This window comes from Cicer arietinum, chromosome 7, assembly GCF_000331145.2.
Source record: "Cicer arietinum cultivar CDC Frontier isolate Library 1 chromosome 7, Cicar.CDCFrontier_v2.0, whole genome shotgun sequence".
Taxonomy (NCBI): Eukaryota; Viridiplantae; Streptophyta; class Magnoliopsida; order Fabales; family Fabaceae; genus Cicer; species Cicer arietinum.
The window spans coordinates 3,401,892-3,418,963 of record NC_021166.2 but is presented as its reverse complement, the minus strand read 5'-3'; the positions used below and the strand labels follow the sequence as shown (position 1 = coordinate 3,418,963).

The 17,072-nt window shown below is 32.5% G+C and overlaps 3 protein-coding genes across 6 annotated transcripts; 1 reads left to right on the top strand and 2 right to left on the bottom strand.

Annotated features, from left to right (window-relative positions):
• The first annotated feature begins 1,735 nt into the window (after nucleotides 1-1,735).
• ARF20 (auxin response factor 20) lies at nucleotides 1,736-9,043 on the top strand. 4 transcript variants are annotated; one of them, XM_073363773.1, is made up of 15 exons: nucleotides 1,738-1,952; nucleotides 2,083-2,427; nucleotides 2,728-2,857; nucleotides 3,368-3,480; nucleotides 3,741-3,840; nucleotides 4,027-4,083; nucleotides 4,212-4,367; nucleotides 4,484-4,568; nucleotides 4,904-4,994; nucleotides 5,113-5,277; nucleotides 5,373-5,568; nucleotides 5,696-5,834; nucleotides 6,011-7,875; nucleotides 8,008-8,198; nucleotides 8,291-9,043. In XM_073363773.1, the coding sequence occupies exons 6-15, from the start codon at nucleotides 4,060-4,062 to the stop codon at nucleotides 8,469-8,471; spliced, it is 3,093 nt and encodes a 1,030-aa protein (XP_073219874.1). In that variant the 5' UTR covers nucleotides 1,738-1,952; nucleotides 2,083-2,427; nucleotides 2,728-2,857; nucleotides 3,368-3,480; nucleotides 3,741-3,840; nucleotides 4,027-4,059; the 3' UTR covers nucleotides 8,472-9,043. The 4 variants fall into 4 exon arrangements, with proteins under 4 accessions (XP_004508019.1, XP_073219874.1, XP_073219875.1 ...); XM_073363774.1 differs by having other exon boundaries at nucleotides 4,027-4,087; XM_004507962.3 differs by lacking the exon at nucleotides 2,728-2,857 and having other exon boundaries at nucleotides 1,736-1,952; nucleotides 3,741-3,836.
• A 509-nt stretch (nucleotides 9,044-9,552) lies between these two features.
• On the bottom strand, nucleotides 9,553-12,213 carry LOC101490851 (20 kDa chaperonin, chloroplastic-like). The gene is made up of 6 exons (XM_004507966.4): nucleotides 12,055-12,213; nucleotides 11,728-11,921; nucleotides 10,593-10,772; nucleotides 10,356-10,511; nucleotides 10,074-10,151; nucleotides 9,553-9,828 (listed from the first exon to the last, which is right to left on the bottom strand). The coding sequence occupies exons 2-6, from the start codon at nucleotides 11,899-11,901 to the stop codon at nucleotides 9,655-9,657; spliced, it is 762 nt and encodes a 253-aa protein (XP_004508023.1). The 5' UTR covers nucleotides 11,902-11,921; nucleotides 12,055-12,213; the 3' UTR covers nucleotides 9,553-9,654.
• A 1,726-nt stretch (nucleotides 12,214-13,939) lies between these two features.
• LOC101489340 (stress-response A/B barrel domain-containing protein HS1) lies at nucleotides 13,940-15,142 on the bottom strand. The gene is made up of 2 exons (XM_004507960.4): nucleotides 14,920-15,142; nucleotides 13,940-14,506 (listed from the first exon to the last, which is right to left on the bottom strand). Exons 1-2 carry the CDS (start codon nucleotides 15,057-15,059, stop codon nucleotides 14,317-14,319), a joined length of 330 nt encoding a protein of 109 aa, XP_004508017.1. The 5' UTR covers nucleotides 15,060-15,142; the 3' UTR covers nucleotides 13,940-14,316.
• Nucleotides 15,143-17,072: the final 1,930 nt, after the last annotated feature.

Genomic DNA, 17,072 nt, shown 5'->3' with positions numbered 1-17,072 from the left:
CAACAACAACAACAACAACAACAACAACAACAACAACAACAACAACAACAACAACAACAACAACAACAACAACAACAACAACAACAACAACAACAACAACAACAACAACAACAACAACAACAACAACAACAACAACAACAACAACAACAACAACAACAACAACAACAACAACAACAACAACAACAACAACAACAACAACAACAACAACAACAACAACAACAACAACAACAACAACAACAACAACAACAACAACAACAACAACAACAACAACAACAACAACAACAACAACAACAACAACAACAACAACAACAACAACAACAACAACAACAACAACAACAACAACAACAACAACAACAACAACAACAACAACAACAACAACAACAACAACAACAACAACAACAACAACAACAACAACAACAACAACAACAACAACAACAACAACAACAACAACAACAACAACAACAACAACAACAACAACAACAACAACAACAACAACAACAACAACAACAACAACAACAACAACAACAACAACAACAACAACAACAACAACAACAACAACAACAACAACAACAACAACAACAACAACAACAACAACAACAACAACAACAACAACAACAACAACAACAACAACAACAACAACAACAACAACAACAACAACAACAACAACAACAACAACAACAACAACAACAACAACAACAACAACAACAACAACAACAACAACAACAACAACAACAACAACAACAACAACAACAACAACAACAACAACAACAACAACAACAACAACAACAACAACAACAACAACAACAACAACAACAACAACAACAACAACAACAACAACAACAACAACAACAACAACAACAACAACAACAACAACAACAACAACAACAACAACAACAACAACAACAACAACAACAACAACAACAACAATAAACTCCCTAGTTCAAAAAAGTCAACAACAACAATAAACTCCCTAGTTCAAAAAAGTAACATAAAAAATCAATAAAACGGTAAGTTATTGAGTTTTTAAAAAAATATAATAATGATCAAGAATACTTTTCAACAGTAGAAGTTATTGAGTTTGACTCCCTAGTTCAAAAAAGTCAACAACAACAATAAACTCCCTAGTTCAAAAAAGTAACATAAAAAATCAATAAAACGGTAAGTTATTGAGTTTTTAAAAAAATATAATAATGATCAAGAATACTTTTCAACAGTAGAAGTTATTGAGTTTGTTCGTTTTTATATTTTTTATTGTTTTTATGAAATCAATATTAATTGTGTTTTTTTCTCAATTTAAAAAGAAACATACATTTCTATTTTCTAACTTTAATTTTTTTTAAATATATATCAAAAAAATTTAAATATATATTAATAATTGATCATAAACAATTGAATAAATAATTTTTTAATTATAATTATTTAATGAGACGAAGAAACTAATAATTGTTATTTACTGTGAACGTAAAACTAGTTTATTCTATGACATATTTTTTCATATTAAATTATATATTTAAGTCCTCCAAAAGTCTTTTTCTTCTAATTCAAACTTCCAAATATATTTTAAATTATTTTATTTATATTTTCGAAAAACTCTAACTTCTTATTGGATTCACGTGCAACCAAAAAAATAAAATATTAAGCTGATACTTTTTTCATTTCTACCATGAGACGTAAAGTCTTTAGAAAAATAGCACAAGATAAATTCCAACTTTGCGAGGAATAATTTTTTTAATAATAACGACGAATATTATGTCAAACCACTCACTCACCATCATGTAACTATGCATGTTAATTAAGCAAAGTTAATAATAATACCACCAAGTGTGTATTTATATTATTGTATCCTTCTTAGCTTCTTATTTTATTTTTAACCATAATTCATTCATGTTGGCTTTGCTCAGTTTACACACACAAAAAACCTTTGTTGCTTTTGTTTTAGCCTCTGTTACAAGGTAATAATTTCTTTTCTCTTCTCTTCTTTGATCCTTAGTTGCATCATTTACTTTTTCAATTCCCAGAATAACACTACTTTCTATTATTGTTTGATTTTGCTATTATTGAAATAGTTCTCTTTTACTTCAGATTTGGCACCTGATATAGAGACATTTAAGATTCATGGTTGTTGAATTTGGAATACTTGGGATGTGTGAAGAAAAGTGGAGTTAGAAATTAGTTGCATTTAAATGAAAAGGGTCAACTTTTTTTGTTGATTCTATTGGATAATATTAGTGGATGATGAATTTGTTGTAGACTGTGTTTGGAAGAGGATTGGTATTGTCTTGTTGTGTGGAAAAAAATAACTTGGGCAACAAGGTCAAATCTTGTTGGTAGAAAAAGACCAGGTGTTGAATTTGTTTGAAGTTTTGTTTTTTTCTTAGGTTGTAATGAAGGCTCCATCAAATAGTTACTTGCATAATTCTGGAGAAGGTAGGTTCTCTTCTTTTATATCTTTATGCTTGTTTTTTCTATTTCATTTTATTTTTTTCTTCATCAAACATAACACTGCTTAGTGACTTAGATTGTTTTCAAGGAAGATGTTACTTTTATGTTGTTGAATTAATTGCTGATCTTTACCTTAATTTTTCTAGAGTTGTTGCCCTCTTAGTCTTTAATCATTGCATATTTTTTCCTCTCAATTTTCTTTATTCTGTTCTGAATTGAAGTAAAAGTCTAATGTGCTTTTGATAATGTCCGTGTCTGACTTGTTTACGTATTTTGAAAAATCAGCATATTTGTTTGGTTTGCAATAAAGTGTAGTAATAATACGGCAAATTGTGAAAAAGGGTCAATTGTTGCTGCCAAAGTTTCATTGGAAGAAGGAAAAGCATTCACATGTTTGTTTGTGTGATAGATTTTGGTGAGAATCTGATCCTAATTTGTATGTGGTCAGAATATGAGAAAGAGAATGATTTTCACCTGAATTTGATGACCTTTTTAATTTCAGTATATTCTTTATGGATGCTGGATCTACTGATTATATGCTACAAAAAATATGCAAGATATGTTCCTTTTCTTATGGAACTAAAGAACTTTGATTCTGTGTTTTTTATATTTCTTCTTGAAGTTCTTCAACTGTTCTTGCTTGAAGAAAGTTTTCTAATTCTGAACTTTATTATGTATCTATAAACTTCTCAATAATTATGCGGCCATTGTTGTCTTCAAATGGAGCATCTAATTATAAGCCTATTCATCACATGAAGTTTTGTGTTTCTTTGAGCTCTTGATACTATATTTTGTGGTGTTTTATAAAACATGGATTCTATAGTTTAAGTCTTTTTCTTCTTTATGTCCAATCATAGAGTAAAGAGAAAGCATATTTGTATGTTTCTGCTCAAAGGAGTAAACGTTATGTCTGTTTTGACAACAGGAGAAAGGAAGACCATCAATTCAGATTTATGGCATGCTTGTGCTGGACCTTTGGTTTCTTTGCCTCCTGTTGGAAGTCTTGTGGTTTATTTTCCTCAAGGACACAGTGAGCAAGTATGTTTCTTAAGCCATGAGCTTTAATTACATACGACCCAATTGGGAATACCCGAGTTAGAACCCGAACCCTGGCCGGGACAATCCTTTGTCAGGTCTTACTCACCTACCTGTCGAATGCAAAATTACCAAGGCCCTTTTCCCCTGAAAACCAGAGGATTTAAACAAAATAAAAAGTCATCAATTGTATATGAGTGTGACTTATATTTCGGTGTTTTGGTTGCTGATGGAAGTCTCCTTTTGACTACTGTAACTTTCAGGTAGCAGCTTCCATGCAAAAGCAGACCGACTTCATACCGAGTTACCCTAACCTTCCGTCCAAGTTGATTTGCTTGCTTCACAATGTTGCTCTGCATGTAGGTGCACTTTCCACTTGTTACATGGCTGTTATGCAATAATAATGAAAACTTGCGAAGAAGAATTATTTATATACATTTCATGATGTATATTCCATCAGCACACCAATTTATTTTCCTTGAGCACATGTCTACATTTTAGCATCTTTGATATCCACATATTTTGATGTTCTTGTTTACTTTGGAGCAGGCTGATCCCGAAACTGACGAGGTCTATGCACAGATGACTCTTCAACCAGTAAACCAAGTAGGTTAGCCGTTTAATCTGAAGTTTGTTATTGTATCCAGGATTTAGTTCCCTCCTTTTATTTGTCATCATTCCAAAAAAATGATGAGAAACTATACCAAAAATTGTTTGATTTGGCTTTTCTACAGTATGACAAGGAAGCGATGCTGGCATCAGACATCGGTCTCAAACAAAACCGTCAACCTACTGAATTCTTTTGCAAAACTCTAACAGCTAGTGACACAAGTACTCACGGTGGATTCTCTGTGCCGCGTAGAGCAGCTGAGAAAATATTCCCACCTTTGGTGTGTATTCAACATCCCCATTTTTCTTGGTAGATTTATTTTAGTAACATTTGGTAGAGATTTATGTGGTCCATCTGGGTTTTTCTTGTCTATGCTGACCATAAGTGTTTTGATAGGATTATTCAATGCAACCTCCAGCTCAGGAGCTTATTGCTAAAGATTTGCATGACAATGCGTGGACATTTAGACATATTTATCGGGGTATTACTATTGCCACTCATACATATTCTTCATCCATTGCCATCTTTCTTTTTATATATAGTCATTAGGATAGTGTATGCTTTATTGATACACCATCAAATTCTAGATCCAGTGTGTTCTGAGTACCCTAGGCATATATTATCGTGTTAGTGGTGTGACATCATTTTAGTTAAAAATAAGACACAAAATTGAGACTATCGGTACTAAAAAAGAAAGAAAAAAATCATTACACTTAGAATCATCTTACAAATTATTGACCAAATTATGAATATAAAGCTGTTTAATTTATGTTTTATGAAGTTTGAATGCTGATATTCATAGCACATTGGCTTCAGGACAACCAAAGAGGCATTTATTGACTACTGGTTGGAGTGTATTTATCAGCACAAAAAGACTTTTTGCTGGAGATTCTGTTCTTTTTATCAGGTAAGATGTATGAATGCTTATAAAAAAAGGGGTAAGATATATGAATAGAGTTTATGTTGGAATTTCATATATTTTTTGAACCATGATTTGAGTTAATTTTTTTTTTAATTATTTGTAGAGATGAAAAACAGCAACTTCTTTTAGGTTTGAGGCGCGCTAATAGACAGCAGCCAGCGCTTTCTTCATCAGTAATATCCAGTGACAGTATGCATATTGGCATTTTAGCTGCTGCAGCTCATGCTGCTGCAAATAACAGCCCTTTTACTATATATTACAATCCAAGGTACTATTTGGCATGTACATATTATCATACATGACATGGAGTGGCATCCATTGAAATATTTGTGAATCTCTTACAGAAACCGGTCAATTTGACAGGGCCAGCCCCTCCGAATTTGTTGTGCCATTGGCCAAGTATAACAAAGCCATGTACACTCAAGTTTCTCTTGGAATGAGATTTAGAATGATGTTTGAAACAGAGGAGTCTGGAGTACGTAGATACACGGGTGCAATTACTGGAATTAGTGACTTGGATCCTATCCGATGGAAAAATTCACAATGGCGCAATCTTCAGGTATTATTCAAAGGTGTATTTTTTATACCTCTGTTTGTCCCCATGGTAATATGGTACTTGTCTTGCAAGTCTAATGCCGAGCTTCTGTATTGGCTTATTGAGGCAGTTATTTTTGAACTATTTACAGGTTGGATGGGATGAATCGACAGCTGGTGAACGCCCAAGTAGAGTTTCAGTTTGGGATATCGAACCGGTAGTGACTCCTTTCTACATTTGTCCACCTCCATTTTTTAGGCCCAAGTTCCCCAGGCAACCTGGAATGTCAGGTACTAAGATTTACAATGTTCTTAGAATCGATATCCTCGCATTATGAAAATGAAATCAAGTTGTTTCAATATCACTTTTTTAAGAGTGTCATGCATTAAATTCTCATCCCCACCCTAGCATGTTGTGGATGATAATATAAGTGTGTGACTGATGATCCTTGCAAGTGATTTTGCAGATGATGAGTCCAATATAGAAAATGCTTTCAAGAGAGCTATGCCCTGGATTGGAGACGAGTTTGGCATGAACGACGCCTCGAGTTCATTCTTCCCCGGTTTGAGTTTAGTGCAGTGGATGGGCATGCAGCAGAATAATCAGTTTTCAGCTGCTCAATCAGGATGTTTCCCATCCATGCTCTCATCAAATACTCTGCAAGGTAATCTTGGCACCGATGACCCATCCAAATTACTAAGTTTCCAAGCTCCAGTCCTCTCTGCGCCGAACCTTCAATTTAACAAACCTAATTTACCAAATCAAATCAACCAATTGCAACAACCCCCAGTATCATGGCCTCAACAGCAACAACAGTTACAGCAGCAGCAGCAACAACAACAGTTACAGCAGCAGCAACAACAACAACAGCAACTGCAGCAGCAACAGCAACAGAAGCTGCAGTCATTGTCGCAAATACCGACAAACCAACTCCAGCAACAAAGGCAACAGCAGCTGACTGAATCACAAAATCTGACACTGCTACAGCAACAAATGCCTCAGCAGTTAGGACAGCAAACACAGAAACATCTACAGTCATCTCAACAAGCTATTACGAATAATGGTGTAGTTTCTTCTAACCAGATTACAAATCAGTTTGTACAGCAACCATCAGCTTACGCTCAGCTTCAGCAACAACAATTACTCTCAGGAAGCATCCCACACCAACAAAGTTTCCAATCAGCCAATAAGAATACATTCCCACTGACATCTCTTCCACAAGACTCGCAATTTCAGCAACGGATAGACTCGCAAGCGAGTCTTTTACAAAGGCAGCAACAACAGACACAATTACAACAATCTCAACTACAGGTTTTGCAACAAAACATGCCACAGAGGGTCCCACCAAATCCGCCAGTGACTCAAACGTCTCAACAAAATGCCTCGGAGCAACAACTGCACATGCAGTTTCTACATAAACTGCAGCAGCAGCAACAACTTCTTTCGACGTCTAGCCCACTTTTGCAATCTCAGCTTCTACAGCAACAAAATACTCACCAACAAATCCAGCAATTACCTCAGCTGCCTACATCCCAACATCATACTCAACAGCTTAGTAATAATGCATTTTCAACAGAGAAGCTTCTCAACAGCAACAACTTGTCTTCGTCATCTCTTATGCAATCACAACACCTTCCTGTGAATCGAACTCAGAACACGCAAAAACCACTCACAATTACTAGAGCCCCGTCTACACTTACAGATGGAGAGGCTCCATCATGCTCAACTTCTCCATCTACCAATAACTGCCCGGTTTCTCCACCGAACCTCCTGAAAAGAAATCAACAAGTACCAAATATGTTAGGGGGGTGTTTGTTAGTGGAGCCTGCTAGTAATATGATACGGGAGCTTCAGAGTAAGACTGACAAGCATATCAAACACGAGTTCGCGAATGTAAAGGGATCTGACCAGCTTAAGTATAAAAGGACAACTATCGATCAGCTGGAAGCTTCTTCTGGAACATCTTACTGTCTCGATCCTGGTAACGCCCAGCAGAATTTTCCACTATCTAACTTCTGCATGGAAGGGGATGTCCAATCAAACCCTCGAAACAATCTTCTATTTGACTCTAGTTTTGATGGTTTAATGCCTGATACTATGCTTTCAAGGGGTTATGACTCCCAAAAAGATCTTCAAAATTTGTTGTCAAATTATGGTGGTGCTCCAAGAGACATTGAAACGGAGCTGTCCACCGCTGACATCAGCTCACAGTCGTTTGGACTGCCAAACATGCCCGGTTGCTCAAATGATGTTGGCATTAATGACACTTCTGGGGTTTTGAACAATGGCTTGCGAGCAAACCAAACTCAACGAATGCGGACATATACTAAGGTTTATCATTCTTTGAAGACTGCAGATCTATTTAAATGCCACCACCCTATTGTGTTTTAGCATTGCCTGATATATTTTAACATATTATTTATGTATATATGTATGTATTCAAATGCTATTCAAATTTTGTAGGTTCAAAAGCGTGGCTCTGTTGGAAGATGCATTGACGTCACCCGTTACAAGAAATATGATGAACTCCGGTATGATTTGGCACGAATGTTTGGGATTGAAGGGCAGCTAGAAGATCCTCAAAGAACTGACTGGAAGTTAACATACGTAGATCATGAAAATGACATTCTTCTTGTTGGTGATGACCCTTGGGAGTAAGTAGTTATTTCTCCAATAGTTTGTAAGCAAATACTACTACTGAAAATTTAGCTTGTGTTCTTGACCTTCAAGTTATAACTCCTTGCAGGGAATTTGTAAGAAATGTTCAGAGTATAAAGATATTGTCATCTGCTGAGGTGCAGCAAATGAGCTTGGATGGGGATTTAGGTAATGTTCAACTCCCAAATCAAGCATGCAGTGGGACAGATAGTGGCAATGCATGGAGAGGACAGTATGATGATAACTCTGCAGCCTCATTCAATAGGTGAGGATTTCATCAAATACTGACATATTCATTGAGTTGGTGGAGAGCCAACTTAAACCTTTAAAACCTCTGGTTGGTGCTTCAATACATCTCAAATGGAAAGGAGACATATTCATAGCAAATTATGCAGTTGATTAGGGTACTGTAGAAGAGGTGGATTTTGACATAACTGCATCACCCTAGTTCTCTATCACTACACACCTTTTAACTGTGAGAAGCTTAGTTTAGATTCTTGAATCTAAACTAGTTTAGTGCTCCAGTTACAAATCCTACCCGGAATCAGCTTTTCTTTTGAATGCTGGATTAGGATTTTTAGTTTTTATTTCCTATTTCATTTTTTTCCATGGAACAACAGTATAGGCAGCTATGTATAATACTTCTCGCGTGAGATTAAATTTTTCTTAGATCTGTGTAAAGCTTGTGATAGTTAAAGTTGATTCTTGCTCTTTTATAAAGTGCCTACACTGTTTCCATGGTAGCAGTTTTTTTATTTAAATTGTGTGCTGTTGGGAAAATTATTGTACTTCAATTTGTGGATAACTCTATCCAAGTGATAAACAGGCAGCTTTTACATCATTTTGACTTTGGTCTGCACATTTATTTATCTATATGTCTAACAAAATTTAAGCAGTTAATCCGTGAAATTGCCCGTTCTCATTCCAATCATTACCATGTCTTCCAAATTGTTCATTTTAACTCGTACATTAACTTCCATTACAAATCAGTTTAATACTCAACTAAAATTTGTGAACAAATTAGTCCTTATGATTTATTATAAATGTTAAATTAATCCTTATGATAATATTAGTTAAAACTCGATAATATTCAGAGTGATGCCTAAACTAAAATGGATAATTTCAGAAACTCCAAAAATTTATCTTAAATTCAAAGACACCTAACAACATCCAACAATTTTAGACCAAATTGAGAATTCACTCAATCATCCATCTCTATATATTGAAAATGGTCCGCGCTGGAAATCAGCTGCTAAGTGTATGCATGGGAACCATGAGCAGGTGAATAGCCATTGACAATAATGCAAAACAACAGGTACAACAGAGATCATGCAGATTGTGCATGGAAGATAGCTGCAATCAACTAATATATTTCAAGCCTCGTTGCAAAAAAAAATGACAATATCCCTCAGACAAAAAAAATATTAGGTTCTAAAACAAAATAATTAATTACTAAGAGAGGATAGCCATGACATCTGAGGCTCTCAAAGCAATATAGTTAGAACCATCTTTGCCCTTGAAGTCATTCCCCGCATATTTTGAGTACAGAACTGTATTCCCAGATGTAATGGATAATGGTTTTCTGTTACCTTCCTCATCCACAGACCCTGGACCAACTGCTATCACCTATAACATCCAAAATAGAGCATAAAGATTATGAAGTGATCTTGTACCATAAGTCCATAACTACTCAAACAAAGCATTGTAAAAGCATGAACCAGGTACTCATCTAAAACAAGGAAATACAAAAAACTAGAAGTATCAATTTAACTGTCCTTGGAATATTCTATTGTCTACCCAAGCAATTTTTTGCAAGCAGTGTTGCGTTTAAGTATGCTTTTTTTTTCAAAAAAGAGAATAGGAAAACTCACGGTTCCAATGGATGGTTTCTCCTTGGTTGCCTCTGTGAGCAACAAACCACCAGCAGTTTTTTCCTCAGCATCTGCAACCTGCGGCATCATAGTTGAAGTATGTAAGATAAGCAGAAATCAATTTAGGTGTACACCTTGATGCAAAATATGGTTTAAACAAATAATTAAATGGGAAAATCGTCAGGACAACTTGAGCATTAGACTACTAAACATATGATTAACAAATGATCCAGTGCCATTATCCAATATAATAAATAATCAAATCTCTGAAAAGTTTTGCACCTTTATCAATACTCTATCATTCAAGGGTTTAAGATCCTTGACCTCATCGGTTTCAAGGATACCAATGATGTCGTCATCCTTCAATATAAGATGTTTTGTACCATTGAACTCCACCTCAGTTCCTGCATACTTTGAATACACAACTTGTGCACCTGCCTGTACAAAGAAATACACCACATAAGTTAAAAATTAAAGAATACTAAAAGATTTAAGGATTTCTTAAGCTAGTGGCATCACCTTCACACTAATCTCCACTTTGTTCTTCCCAATTGACTTCCCTTCTCCAACAGAAACCACCTCACCCCCTTGAGGCTTTGATTGAGCAGTTGATGGCAATAAAATTCCACCCTGAGTTTTCTCTTCGGCATCCTTAATTTTTACCAGTACTCTATCACCTAGTGGCTTGACAGTGGTATGCTGCATGATGAAATTGCCAATTAGGCACATATATAGCTTTAAATTGTAAAATGCTATAAGTAAAAATACTGGATACAATCCCATTGGTCAGGGCTTATGTATATCAACAATCATGTTAATTCAATCAGAGACCACCCACACAAAAATTGTATAATACAATTTCACTTGCAAAATAAAGATAAAATAATGAACACCGTTAAAATTCCCATTGTTAAACGAAAATAAAAGATAAGAGAAAATGAAAATGTTGTAGAAAATTGGTATAATTAAAAAAAACGTTATGTTCTTTGGTAGGAAAACAATTCATTACTATCGGTCTGACATTTGATTGCAAATGAACTTTTCACTTTTTTATATCCTACTTTGTTCTCTCCCAGTGGTTTCTGTTTTACTCTATCTACTCACAAACTCATAAAATTTCTCTTGTACTGAGGGGAATTTAAAAGAGCTTATTTAAACTTATCATATGATATAAGTACTTGTGGAAGTGTTTAAAAGAGTTCATAGCTTATGATATGTCCATAAGAAGTTCATTTCCATAAACTCTTTCAGACAGCTTATTGTCAAAAGATGTTTTCTGCTTATGTAAAGTTTACTCCTATCCCCCATTCTATTTTAGAAACGACTTGTATATAAGCTCTTACAACGATAAGTCTTATTTAATAACCACTTAATTAAGTAGTATACTAAAACGCCCACTCAATAGCACAATTTGTGAAAGAATGAAAGATAATATATGTGTTGGTTTGGTTAATCAGCAGCATTGCAAAACTCTCAGTGAATCATATAACCAAATGAATTACTATTTGCACAAAGCAATTTAGCCAAAGCCACCAGATTCTCAATAAAAATGACAAAACCTCATAGAACAAAATAAACTTTTAAAATTTAACTCAGATAAAATCAACAACCCATGACCTAAAAAATATAAATGAATCATCAAAGAAAGTACTACCTTGGGAGCGACAACAGTGGCAGCTTTGACAACCAGAGAAGGGAACGACCTTTGTGTGTGAATGCCAATTGCAGCATGCTTACGAGGAAATTGAATTGCCGAAGTTCGAAATCCTTCAAAGGATGAAAGGCTCCTCGTAGAAATAGATGATGCAGTGAGTTGGGTAGTCGCCATTGTAAATGTGTTCTTCTTAACTGCTCAACAAATCAATTTTGCCATTAAAAAAAGGAAATGGAAAATGAAATTAAACTAGGAGAATCAGTTCACGCTATGCATTTATTCGAGTATGAAAAATGAAATTAAAAGAAGTATAGAAGAGTGTAGTACCTTATCGAAAGTGTGGGACGAAGTTTGAGAAGTGAGATGAAATGTGAAAGGATAAACCCTAAAGATTGGGTTTTTATTTGGTGATGGATAGAATACAATACAATATATTGGAGGGTTCTAGAATTCTCCGATACAGAATTTGTTACGCGCTGATTCGGCATGTATCATAACACACCCTTGATGACGTAATTTTACGATGTTGTCCCTGTTTAGAAAAATTAACTAGACAAATTAGTCATTATATTTATAACTAGACACTATCATATATATCATTTATTTAACTATTTACTATAAATTTAGTCTCTAAAGTCGGTGAATTTTTTAAAATATTCAAAATTTCAATGATTTATATGAAGACGTCTTATAAAGTCAAAAGATAAAATTTGTGGTTTATTAAAAATTAACACGAGTAGACCACCAATTCTCTTCTTGAATTTTTATTCTATGTCAAATTTATGTTACATCGAAACGATATCTTATTTTGATTAATGTCGAACAAATATATCATTTCATCAACTAATTATATTAAAAGTGTTGATATGTCACGTTAAGTGACACAAAAAGGCGTATATCGCACCATATATTTTGTCTTTTAAGTACTCAATCCGTCTTATAATGAGTGTCGTTTAATATTTTTGCACATATATTAAAAAATAAAATAATTAAAAGAAGAAAAAAAAGAAGTTTTTTTTACTAAACTACTCATCCTAACTATTGGTGTATTTTCATTATTAACAATACAAAATATATTAATGTTTGAAAGTTGTATATATAGTAATAATCATTAAATGATAATATAAGAAAAAAATAATAATTAAAATGGTATTAAAAATTGTGAGGATTATTCATTTCGAGATTTCTTTTTGTTGCTAAAATAACATTCATTGGATAATTAAAATCAATGAGCATTTTGTCAACTTTCTCTATTAACTTCAACCATCATCTTCCTTCCATACCTCATTAGCTACAATAACTCCATTGTTATTAACTCTATTATCATTGTCATTAAGTAAACCTAGTTTAACCAAATTTTTCAGCATCATCAATATATATATATATATATATATATATATATATAAGGTGTCAAATAATTGACCTTATGAAAAAATACAAGCAAATGAAGGTCTTCTTGAATTTGCTAAAATGTTTGTAATTCTAACTACAACTCTTCTCCTACACTTTACATTCGAGATAATAGTTCATATTTTGATCGCTATTGACATTATAGTTTTTTGAAATATTTTTCATTATATTACTTGTTTTACCTTTTCTGAATTAATTATCACCATCATCATTTCATCAAATATCAAATTAAGAAATAGAATTTTAGAAGAAAAAAATTGATATGAGCGGTACAATTTATAGATTTGAGATTTTAAAAATTCATAAAATAAATAGAGAAGTATTAATTGTTGTCTCTTTATTGTGTATATTTATTGTCAAAACACACTATATATGTTTATGAATCACTTAACAAGACACATCAGCAATACATTAATAAATGCAACATTTTGATTGATGTAAGAAAAAATAAAAGAACTTTGATACATCATAAATTTAAAGGAGCATTTTAAAAAGGTTTATAATTTCAGTGAGCAAACCGATGGATTACTCGTCAATTCACTCTTGTTTGCTTTAAAATAGATTCGTTCTTATATTCCCTTAGGCCCTTAGCTAGATCTTTATTTGATGGGAATTTTTTTTAACCATGAGAAATTTGTGAATAAAAAAAAAATGATAGCTGTATTGCAGAGAGACAGATACATTAACATTAAGGATACTGCAAGACCATGTTCTTATATTTAGAATCTGCATTGAAGATACTGTTACCGGTCTTGAGGTAGTTATCGCATGATTTATGATAAAGTGAAAATGCACAAGGATATTCGATAAATTAAAAATGAGATAAAAAAAAGGCTCTGACTTATAATGCATACAAAAGCCATTTAGAGAGGAATTTAATTGGTTTATTTTTAACAAAAAAAAAAAAAAAAAGCAGAACCAATACAATAAGAGACACCATCATCATCCATGAAATTGTTTGCCCCCAAATTTATTTTGAACAGAATATTCCATTAGTGATCCGATCAAAGATTAAAGATTAACGAAGGTGGGCTTATAGTCAATTATAAGCACTTTTTCCAAAAAAAAAAAAAAAAAACAGCAGAACCAATACAATAAGAGACACCATCATCATCCATGAAATTGTTTGCCCCCAAATTTATTTTGAACAGAATATTCCATTAGTGATCCGATCAAAGATTAAAGATTAACGAAGGTGGGCTTATAGTCAATTATAAGCACTTTTTCCAAAGAGGGAAGGAGCAAATTAGCATACTCAACATGGGTAGGATGAGCTACATACTCTGCAATGCCTTCCACACTCTCAAAGGTTGATTCAAATACATGAGTATAACCTTGATGTAAGTTTTCACCACTAACATCCTTGCCCCTATAATACACAATAACATAAACATTATTATTAGATAATGTTGCTTTTAAATGTTTTCAATTAAAGGCCAATAAAAAGGTTCAAGTGCAGATTTTTCTCAATAATCTAACGTCAATTCTCATAATCACTTATGTAAATAACAGATAGCAAAAGATGCTAGAATGCAGAAATTTGATAGATCTTAATTTTAGAACTCTGCAATTTCACTCAGACTTTTAAAAAAAAAAAAAAACGAAAATTGGAGCAAACCCTAATTAATGTTTAACTTATTCTTGTAATCTATACAAAAAGAGTACTCATTGATTAACCAACCTTAATTTGTAATTTGTGAAGAAATAGGTGGTAATTGTGGTGACCTAAGGTGGGTTGTTAAAATTGAAAGAATGAGAAAGAATGGGGTAGCAGAAACAAACCAGTGGAATGACTTCATGGTTGGGATGAGATTGACGAGATTGGCATAGCCTTTGATGAGTTCATCAATTCTCTCTTCGGAAATCTCGTCTTTGAACTTTCCGATTACTATGTGCTTCACTGTTTCTTTTGTTTCCGCCATTTCTTTTCTTCCTCCTTTTCCTCTCACTTTCCGCTTCACCCTTTCCCAGACTCAACTTTTTAAAATATCTCTATTTTTTTAAGATTTAAATAATAGAGACTCATCAAAAATTAAAAGTAAACTAGACAAACAAACTATCAAATATAAATAAAAATATATTTTAATATTTTATATATTTAATTTTAATTTAACATTAATTTTTTTAATTATATTTTATTATGAAGGAATAGTCGCCAATAATTTCAGTGCAACTCAATAGTCTCTAAAAAAAATAATGTCTAAATTAGTTTCTTATAATTATGATATGTGTGGGACACGTTAGTCCCTCTGAAAACTTCCAGCGAAAATTGACTAGTGGCTAATAATTCTGATCAAATAAATACATATTTGTTTCAAATCATACACAATACATGTTTTATACTCTTCAAGAACAAGACACCGTCGAGGGAAGGGTGGCCAAGGAGTTGAATAAAAATAATTATTTGAATTTTAATGTACACAATAATATGTCTCTTTTATATGATTGTGAGGATTAATTTATGAATTATTTTTTTGTTAGAGACGGTGTGTCTTAAATTTTTGCTTTTATTTTTTTTTCATTTTATTGTAATTAAATATAGAAAGAGTAATACTAACAACATTCTCTTTTTTAATATAATGAAACTTAAACTGCATTTAAAATATTATAGATAATTTATCCACTATCTTATAAAAATTATTATTTTTTATCTTTCGTCACTTTATTAATATCTTCAAATAATTTAAGTTGTTATACAACATTAATCAACTTAATTTCAATTTCAATTACTTTAACGGTACAAGAAGTCCTCTAACTTATACAATCACTGGTCAAAATTATAAACCACCCTAAAACAACTTTAATATGATTTACAATAGCCAAATGATAAAAAACACCTCCCTAAACATAATTTGGTTCCTAACCTTCTTTGTATTAGTGGGTGGCACCAAACCATGACATTGAAGGAAATGAAGAGTAACATAATAATTGTTATAAAGAAGACCCTGATGTAACGCTTTACATACCTTGGAATCAGAATTCAGAATCTAATACTGTTGAAACAAAAGTTTGGTATTTGCGTACTGGAATCAAGTTTTCAGACATTCATAAAAACTCTTTTAGCTTGTATAAGATATTCATATATTTTACTATCCAAATTCATACACCTCATTATCATCTAGAGTGGGATACAAATAAACGACTTATATGATGTCCCTATTCTAGTGGTGTAGATCTTATCAGATTTTGCTTTTAAAAAAACTCCACCACTTACTAATATTACTAATTTGAAAATATTACTAAATAATAACGGGCAATTTATGATTCCTAACCCTGATAGACTTTTAGTGCGAGGTTAGTTTCTTAAATTTAAAAAATAAAATATCAAGCAAGTTTTTTAAAAAAGGAAATATCAGTTTGTTAAAGTATCACTCCCTTTCATTCCAATTATATATATAAAAAAACTATAACAAATAATGAGTTTTATTTATTATATGTTTTAAATGTTTTTATAAATATCTCTCAGTTTTTTTCTTCTTAATAATATTTTAGCTTATTGATAACTTTATTTTTTAAATACGTTTTTATGGAATAAAAATTAATAAAACATTAAATACGCTCAATAATACAAAAAAAAAAGCATTTTCAAATAGAATAAAAAATAACAGATAAATATACCGATATTTAATTATATATCAAAAACGGGGCACATGAAAAATTGCCAGAAAATTATATATTCATAAAAGAGGAGTTCAAAACTTTAAATTAAATTAAGAAATATCATGAGAAATGTTTCTCAAATAATAATACCAATGCTCTGAAATTGAAATACTTAACAAAAGTAGATGAAAGAAAAGTATAGGGAGATTCTTTTGTACCCTTAACTTTTGTTGGGTATCAATATCTTAAATGCAAAATTTATATAATATATATATATATATATATATATATATATATATATATATATATATATAATAAAAACTCGAGGCAAAAGA